The sequence below is a fragment of the Triticum aestivum genome, chromosome 7D, assembly GCF_018294505.1.
Source record: "Triticum aestivum cultivar Chinese Spring chromosome 7D, IWGSC CS RefSeq v2.1, whole genome shotgun sequence".
NCBI classification, from domain to species: domain Eukaryota; kingdom Viridiplantae; phylum Streptophyta; class Magnoliopsida; order Poales; family Poaceae; genus Triticum; species Triticum aestivum.
This window is the reverse complement of record NC_057814.1, coordinates 19,267,002-19,276,330: the sequence shown is the minus strand read 5'-3', so window position 1 is coordinate 19,276,330 and position 9,329 is coordinate 19,267,002. Positions and strand designations below refer to the sequence as shown.

General features: G+C 47.0%; 1 protein-coding gene across 1 annotated transcript; it reads left to right on the top strand.

Annotated features, from left to right (window-relative positions):
* Nucleotides 1–486: 486 nt before the first annotated feature.
* LOC123168753 (pectin acetylesterase 5-like) lies at nucleotides 487–3,666 on the top strand. Its single transcript, XM_044586620.1, has 12 exons — nucleotides 487–779; nucleotides 1,047–1,129; nucleotides 1,386–1,512; nucleotides 1,654–1,733; nucleotides 1,844–1,933; nucleotides 2,055–2,179; nucleotides 2,267–2,327; nucleotides 2,568–2,621; nucleotides 2,747–2,824; nucleotides 2,950–3,055; nucleotides 3,130–3,275; nucleotides 3,434–3,666. The coding sequence occupies exons 1-12, from the start codon at nucleotides 614–616 to the stop codon at nucleotides 3,542–3,544; spliced, it is 1,227 nt and encodes a 408-aa protein (XP_044442555.1). The 5' UTR covers nucleotides 487–613; the 3' UTR covers nucleotides 3,545–3,666.
* The last annotated feature ends 5,663 nt before the right edge of the window (nucleotides 3,667–9,329 follow it).

The window sequence follows — 9,329 nt, the reverse complement described above, 5'->3', positions numbered from 1 at the left end:
AAAAACCGCAATGGCCTCACCACTTTGAGCAGGACACAATAACCCTAACAAAACTCAAAAAAATATCCCAAAACAGAGCCCTCCCACCGGCAAGGGTCAGAATCCACCACGTCTACATGGTCCTAAGGCCACAGGAAACGAGGTAGACTGCCAGCGGGAGGTATGAGAAACCCTAGCGGCTGGGTATCCTTGCGTATGAGCGAAGCAATCACACAATTATTGCATTAGTTAATCATGGAAAACAAATTATTGCATTAACTACGATTAAGGCATGTGTACTATATAATTAATTAGGATTAGAGTATGGCCCAGATTCGTTTATTTTGTAAAGAGAAGTCAGCTGGTTCATGGGATCATTTTTTAAAAAGGGGTTGGTTACACATTGTACGAGAGATTCCTTGAAATCTCATGGGAATATGTACGTTGTCATGGGATGCCATCGACGATCGAGGCCATATGCATGTTACTGTAACATGCATGCCAGCCACTGGCCGGTAGGTCATAGACTAATAGAAATTGCTGCGTCGTTTGTTTGTATGTTCAGCATAGCAAGGATTAGATTGCAGATCGAGCCAGTAGTCTCTGATTGACCACACCGGCGACCGGGACGGCCATGGCGACCGAGCAGCTCCTCCAGTGTCGACCTGGTTGCTTGGTGCTTCTTCTCCTTCTCCTGGCCTCCGTGATGATGTGCCCTCTTGTTTGGTCCTCACCGCCGACCACCGTGGGACGGCCGCCAGAGCTAACCCTCCTCGCCGGCGCGGCAGAGAAGGGCGCAGGTACGCATAGTATCATGTATTCACATGAGAGCTAGCATCAGCCGCGAACTTGAATCAGTTAGCTTCTTCCGAAGTTTAGTTTTGCTTCGACAGACCTCTCTAAATTTTAGCGATTTCTTATGCAAAGCAAAATCATGTTATAAGAGAGGTGTAGGGGAAGAAAATCATTCACATATCCACTGATTTCCATGTATAATGGCTGCTTATTACACTTGCATATGTATTGGCGCTGTGAACTGTGATCCCAATCCCATATACACATTTCAGTGTGCTTGGATGGAAGCCCGCCGGCTTACCAATTGGAGAGAGGCTTCGGCTCCGGATCTCACAGCTGGCTCGTCTATCTAGAGGTTACCATCATTCATATTGTTTCTTATGACTGCTAGTTGCTTCACACCTCGGTTCAAAATTTAAAATTCATGACCACCTAGAGTGCGTGAAATTAATTTTATCCATGTTTAACCACCAGCTAATACAAATTTACTGGGTGTACTTTTCATTCGCATATCCACACCAATGATGGTAAACGTCGCTTACTAATTAAACACCACGCAAAAGGTAGAAATATGTCATCTATTTCCAACCAGTAAATTCGGTGTTTCCCAGGGAGGAGGGTGGTGCAGCACCGTTGAGGCTTGTTCGAAGCACACAAAATCTGCGCTTGGTTCATCTAACTTTATGGAAGCGGTGCAGCTTGCTGGGATTTTCAGCAACGACCAGAGCCAAAATTCTGGTAATCTGCAATGTTCTGTTGTTCTTACATAGTTTTATTGATCAAAGCTTTTAATCGGCCTGAGTTCCATTTCTTAATGGCCACCTACCTATCTTGGCCGGCCTTGCACTAGTTCTGATTACTTACAGGATTATCAATTAGATTTCTACAACTGGAATAAAGTTTTCGTGCGGTATTGTGATGGGGCGTCATTTTCTGGGGATGCTGAGTACGAAGATCAGGTAGGGCTATTTTCTTTTTGTGCTCTCGTTTGATATTCCATTGTTTACTTATTTTCTGAATTACAATGATATGTTGTATTGTTCTGTTATTTAATGGATGGGGTTATTAGGATGGAAACAGGCTATTCTTCAGAGGGTTGCGCATTTGGGAAGCGATCATTGACGAACTGATGGAGAAAGGACTTGCTAATGCTAAACAGGTCATACATTACAACAATTGACTAATATTCCAATTTTATAGTGTTTTAAGCTACCAAGAAGCATATATTTGTTGCGATTCTTGAATGATAATTGACTATGTGAAATATCATCCTCGATCAGGCCCTCCTTGCAGGTTGTTCTTCTGGTGGTTTAGCCACACTACTGCACTGTGATGATTTTAGTGCACGTTTTCCTCGGAAGGTTGCAGTTAAATGCTTTTCTGATGCTGGATTTTTTCTTGACAAGTAAGAATACTCTTAAAACTAAACAAGTATTGGTCACTAGATATTCCACTTTACATTTTTTACGTGCTAATTACCTTTCTCCGGCAGAAAGAATATAGACGGAGAAAGGTTTTTCCGGTCCGTGTACAATGGGGTTGTTCACCTCCAGGTGAGCTGCTTGGGAGACAACTACTTTAAACCAAAAAGAAACATTTCTTAGTCTATGATTGATCTAGCCTTTTGTTTAGCCCTCTTCTAATTTGTGTTGCATTTTTTAATAAAAAGGCTGTAATGTGATATGTAAAACCTTTATTATTTTTTATCTTTATATGTGGTTTACTACTTATGCCAACATTCATGCATTGTCAGTTTGTCACTGAGTCTTTTCTTGCTGATGAATTTCTTTCAGAATGTTAGCAAAGTTTTGCCCAAGGACTGCCTCGCTAAGATGGAACCACTGGATGTACGCAGTTAGAAGTCCCGAACCATTGTTTACTTTGATTTTCTTGCACACACAGATTTTATTGTATCTTGCTCACTAGTAATTGAAAAGAATCATTTGCTGACGTACTTAATGTATGTCCCTAGTGTTTCTTTCCTTCTGAGCTTATTAAGAGCATCAACACCCCCACTTTTATTCTCAACTCTGGATATGACTCTTGGCAGGTAATTAAGTGTCAATTGATCCTTATATTTATGAATTCCTTATATTCATCTTGTAAGCATGCATCTGTCTAGACTAAAAGTTCTAATTAGCTATATATTTATACATGCTCCTTGATGATCTGTAGATACAAAATGTACTAGTACCAGATGAATCCTCTCCCGAAAATTCATGGTTGACCTGCAAGGCTAACATCCGAGACTGTGATTCCACACAAATTGAAGTCCTTCATGGTTGGTGCATCTTTTCTCTAGCATCGGGTAGGAATACTACCTTTCGTGTTCTCTGAACAGCGTTCTATATCTAGGATTCAGGAAAACAATGGTGGGTGATCTGAAAGTCGTCCAAGATAAGGAGGAGTGGGGATTGTTCATTGATTCGTGCTTTACCCACTGCCAAACACCATTTAAAATCTCATGGGATTCACCAATTTCCCCAAGGCTTGGAAATAAGGTAGACTCTTCTTTATGGGTGTGTTTAAATCAAGTAACTCGATATCTAGGATGTAAAATATTCATCACACACCATTATTTATGAAGTTATTTTTTGATGAAACATATACATGTTTATAGTTCGAATTGATATCTTCTGCTTTTCATTCTGCCGATTAGACGATCTCACAAGCTGTTGGAGATTGGCACTTCAGCAGAGGCCAAAGGGTAAAAGAGATCGATTGCGAGTATCCATGCAACCCAACATGCAGCAGCCAGTTGCCTTCCTAATTTAATTTGTACTATATATAACAACAATTGAGGGCCTTGTTTATCCAATGTTAGTTCCGGATAATTTCTGTTTGTTGCCATACTGGAAAATAAAAATATTAAATACCAAGCATGGTTGCTTGGCGAGGTTTTGATTGCACTATGTTTTTTTTTTGCGGGGAGATTGCACTATGTATTATTTTGTATGGTTTCGCAAACCTAAGTTGCTTCATATTTTTCATATATCTAAGTTTGACGTGCTTAGCCGTTTGATATATCCATGCCGAGTGAAATTGAATGAGGGATAAAGACATGCTACTAAAGGTGGCCGCTGAAGCAATGAATGAGAAATACACATGCTACCTTGGTTTTTATCAAAATAAAGCATGCTACCTTGGTGAATACATGTGGCACGTGGCAAGTCAAATGTTGTCACGGAAGATGATGAAGCATAAATACCACCATCGAGTAGCCAGCCCATCCATGATTTCAAATCATAACTTGAAGACGTGAGCATCAGGAACACATGCTACAACCTGATTGAGAAGAATAAAATCACTAGAACCATTGATGACAGTGATTCTGGCATGGAAGTTATTGAAAACCAATCATATAGCAACATCGATGAAGTTGAACTTATGGGGTTTTCCAAGCCCAACACAAGAGTTGATAAAGCTTATGTAAACATATCGATTACATAAACTATAGCCTAGTCAAATAAATACAAAACAGTGTGTTACACCCAACACATACGTCTATCTGTACATCTCTAGCCTCTTGAGGATCATGGGAAGACCAAACTTGGGTAATAGAGTGACCACGTCCATCGAGACATGGATGTACCTAGGGGATAAGGAGAAGGAGAACCTTTGAAGAATCATAGTAATCACGACCTTTGCCTCGATCATTCTGAAGTTCTGTCCAATGGACGGTCCTGGTGAAGGAAATATGCCCTAGAGGCAATAATAAAGTTGTTATTTATATTTCCTTATATCATGATAAATGTTTATATTCATGCTAGAATTGTATTAACCGGAAACTTAGTACATGCGTGAATACATAGACAAAACAGAGTGCCCCTAGTATGCCTCTACTTGACTAGCTCGTTAATCAAAGATGGTTAAGTTTCCTGACCATAGACATGTGTTGTCATTTGATGAATGGGATCACATCATTAGAGAATGATGTGATGGACAAGACCCATCCGTTAGCTTAGCATAATGATCGTTAAGTTTTATTGTTATTGCTTTCTTCATGACTTATACATATTCCTCTGACTATGAGATTGTGCAACTCCCGAATACCGGGGGAATACCTTGTGTGCTATCAAACGTCACAACCTAACTGGGTGATTATAAAGATGCTCTACAGGTGTCTCCGAAGGTGTATGTTGGGTTGGCATAGATCGAGATTAGGATTTGTCACTCCATGTATCGGAGAGGTATCTCTGGGCCCTCTCGGTAATACTCATCGCTGTAAGCCTTGCAAGCAATGTGACTAATGAGTTAGTTACGGGATGATGGCATTACGGAACGAGTAAAGAGACTTTCCGGTAATGAGATTGAACTAGGTATGAGGATACCAACGATCGAATCTCGGGCAAGTAACATATCGATGACAAAGGGAAGGACGTATGTTGTTATGCGGTTTGACCGATAAAGATCTTCGTAGAATATGTAGGAACCAATATGAGCATCCAGGTTCCGCTATTGGTTATTGACCGGAGATGTGTCTCGGTCATGTATACATAGTTCTCGAACCCGTAGGGTCCGCACGCTTAATGTTCGATGATGATTTGTATTATGAGTTATGTGTTTTGGTGACCGAAGTTTGTTCGGAGTCCCAGATGAGATCACGGACATGACGAAGAGTCTTGAAATGGTCGAGAGGTAAAGATTCATATATTGGAAGGTAGTATTCGGACATCGGAATAGTTCCGAGTGATTCAGGTATTTTTCCGGAGTACCGAAGGGTTACCGGAACTCCCCAGGGAAGTGTTGGGCCTTCATGGGCCTAAGGGAGAGAGAGGAAAGCCCGCGGGGGGGGGGGGGAGGGGGGTGTGGCGCGCGCCCCCTCCTAGGGAGTCCGAATAGGACAAGGAGGAGGGGGCACGACCCCCTTTCCTCTCCCTCTCACTCTCCTTCCTTTCCCTCTGCTGAAAGAAAGGAAGGGGGGGGGCTCCCCTCCCATGGCGTGCGCCCCCTGGCCGGCCTCCTCCTCCTCCCCTCCTTTATATACGGGGGCGGGGGGCACCCCGAAGGCACAACAGTTATTCTCTTAGCCGTGTGCGGTGCCCCCTCCACAGTTTACGCCTCCGGTCATAGCGTCGTGGTGTTTAGGCGAAGCCCTACGCGGATCATATCACCATCACCGTTCACCGTCACCACACCGTCGTGCCAACAGAACTCCCCTGTTGGGGAACGTAGTAATTTCAAAAATTTCCTACACACACGCAAGACCATGGTGATGCATAGCAACGAGAGGGGAGAGTTGTAGTCCATGTACCCTCGTAGACCGTAAACAGAAGCGTTATGACAACGCGGTTGATGTAGTCGTACGTCTTCACGATCCGACCGATCCTAGTATCGAAAGTACGGCACCTCAGCGATCTGCACACGTTCGGCTCGGTGACGTCCCACGAACTCTCGATCCAGCTGAGTGTCGAGGGAGAGCTTCGTCAGCACGACAGCGTGATGACGGTGATGATGAAGCTACTGGCGCAGGGCTTCGCCTAAGCACTGCAACGATATGACCGAGGTGGATTATGGTGGAGGGGGGCACCGCACACGGCTAAGAGATAAATGATCAACTTGTGTGTCCAAGGGGTGCCCCCCTCCTCCGTATATAAAGGAGTGGAGGAGGGGGAGGGCCGACCCTCCTATGGCGCGCCCCAAGGGAGTCCTACTCCCACCGAGAGTAGGTTTCCCCCCTTCCCTAGTTGGATTAGGAGAGGAAGGAAGGGGGAAGGAGGGGGGGGGGCGGCCCCCACCCAATTTGGATTGGGCTTGGGGGGGGGGGGTTGAGGGAGTCCTGGATTAGGGGATCCTTGGGGGGGGGGGGGGGTGAGGGAGTCCTGGATTAGGGGGTCCTCGGACAGCCGGACTATATCCTTTGTCCGGACTGTTGGACTATGAAGATACAAGATTGAAGACTTCGTCCCGTGTCCGGATGGGACTCTCCTTGGCGTGGAAGGCAAGCTTGGCAATACGGATATGTAGATCTACTCCCTTGTAACCGACTCTGTGTAACCCTAGCCCCCTCCAGTGTCTATATAAACCGGAGGGTTTGGTCCGTAGGACAAGAACAATCATACCATAGGCTAGCTTCTAGGGTTTAGCCTCTACGATCTCGTGGTAGATCAACTCTTGTAATACTCATATCATCAAGATCAATCAAGCAGGAAGTAGGGTATTACCTCCATCGAGAGGGCCCGAACCTGGGTAAACATCGTGTCCCCCGCCTCCTGTTACCATCCGCCTTAGACGCACAGTTCGGGACCCCCTACCCGAGATCCGCCGGTTTTGACACCGACATTGGTGCTTTCATTGAGAGTTCCACTGTGCCGTCACCACAAGGTTTGATTGCCCCTTCGATCATCGGCAACGATGCGATCCAGGGTAAGGTTTTCCTCCCCGGACAGATCTTCGTGTTCGGCGGCTTCGCACTGCGGGCCAACTCGCTTGGCCATCTAGAGCAGATCGAGAGCTACGCCCCTGGCCATCAGGTCAGGTTTGGAAACTTGAACTATACAGCCGATATCCGCAGAGACTTGATCTTCGATGGATTCGAGCACATGTCAGGTGCGCCGCACAGTCACGACGAGCACGACTTAGCTCTGCCGCCGGACGGTGTTCGGGAGATCACACCTATGCCTACTCCGGCCCTAGATCCGGAGTCGATTACGCCGTCCGAGGACGGGTGGATGGACCCCGCCTCGGAGGTCACACACTAAGTGGCGATAGAGCCGAATACTGACTTCACCTCCTATGAGACCTGTGTCGCCAGATCCTCGGATTCATCCTCGGCCACAGGCCCCAAACCGCCTGCGTCCATGCCTATCGAATCTGATTGGGCGCCGATCATGGAGTTCACCTCCGCGGATATCTTTCAGCACTCGCCTTTTGGCGATGTGCTAAATTCATTAAGGTCTCTCTCCTTGTCAGGAGAACCTTGGCCGAACTATGTCCGGCTAGAATGGGATGCGGACGACGAAGAAATTCGCTCCCCACCCACCACCCACTTAGTAGCCACTGTCGATGATTTAACCGACATGCTCGATTTCGGCTCCGAAGACATCGACGGTATGGACGACGATGCAGGAGACGAACAGGAACCACCGCCCACAGGGCGCTGGATTGCCACCTTATCATATGATATATACATGGTGGACACCCCCAAAGAAGGCGATGGCGATAAGACAACGGAGGATAATCCCTCCAAGCAGCAATCCAAGCACCGACGTCAGCGGCGCCGCTCTAAGTCCGCCATAGCAAAAGCAGCGATACCGGCACAAGAGACAATAACGCTCCGGATAGTGCCGAAGACGACGACAATCCCCTCCAGCCAGACCTCGAGCGGGAGGATGAACAAGCTAGCCCTCCAGAACAGGCAGCAGACGGAGAATCAGAGGATGATAATTACATGCCTCTCTCCGAAGACGAAGTGAGCCTCGGCGACGAAGAATTTATCGTGCCTGAGGATCCCGTCGAGCAGGAGCGCTTCAAGCGACGGCTTATAGCCACAGCAAACAGCCTGAAGAAAAAGCAACAACAGCTTCGAGCTGATCAAGATCTGCTAGCGGATAGATGGACTGAAGTCCTGGCGGCCGAGGAATACGAACTCGAGCGCCCAACCAAGAGTTACCCAAAGCGCAGGTTGCTACCCCAACTCGAGGAGGAAGCATTGAAACCTACATCACCAGCGTATGATGCGGCCGATCGACCACCTCGTGGCCGAGACAGAGGGGCATACCAGCCCGAAGTCCAGCCCGCACCCTGCCGCCATTCAAACAAAAATACCAAGGCCCGGGGCAACACGCGGGACCTGCGAGACGCATTGGAAAACAAAGCAGGACATGCAAGATTGATCTACGGATCACGGGGGCGCGCCCCAACGCGGGACGATGACCGTCACGCCGGATATACTAAAAGCAAATCCGGTCGGGCCGAATACAGCAGACAAGACTCGTATGAACTGCGTCGTGATATAGCCCGGCACAGAGGCGCCGCACACCCCCTATGCTTCACCGATGAAGTAATGGATCACAAATTCCCAGAAGGGTTTAAACCCGTAAACATTGAATCATATGATGGTACTACAGACCCCGCGGTATGGATAGAAGACTTCTTCCTCCACATTCACATGGCCTGCGGGGATGATTTACATGCCATCAAGTATCTCCTGCTAAAACTCAAAGGGCCGGCTCGGCATTGGCTCAACAGCTTGCCGGCAAACTCCATCGGAAGTTGGGAGAGCCTGGCAGATGCATTCCTGGACAATTTCCAGGGCACTTATGTGCGACCGCTGGATGCTGACGATTTAAGTCATATAACTCAGCAGCCAGGGGAATCGGCCAGGAAATTCTGGACCCGGTTCCTAACTAAGAAGAACCAAATTGTCGACTGTCCGGATGCAGAGGCCTTAGCGGCATTTAAGCATAACATCCGTGACGAATGGCTCGCCCGGCACCTCGGCCAAGAGAAGCCAAAATCCATGGCAGCCCTCACGACACTTATGACCCGCTTTTGCGCGGGCGAAGATAGCTGGTTGGCTCGTAGTAACAATACAGCAAGCAAACCTGGCACAT

What these genes read in the sequence shown, in the direction of transcription:
- LOC123168753 (XM_044586620.1), top strand. Translation starts at nt 614, where the DNA reads ATGGCGACCGAGCAGCTCCTCCAGTGTCGACCTGGTTGCTTGGTGCTT. An exon ending in GCTGGCTCGTCTATCTAGAG is followed by an intron (nt 1,130 to 1,385) that starts GTTACCATCATT and finishes GGTGTTTCCCAG; the next exon opens with GGAGGAGGGTGGTGCAGCAC. An exon ending in ACAAATTGAAGTCCTTCATG is followed by an intron (nt 3,056 to 3,129) that starts GTTGGTGCATCT and finishes TTCTATATCTAG; the next exon opens with GATTCAGGAAAACAATGGTG.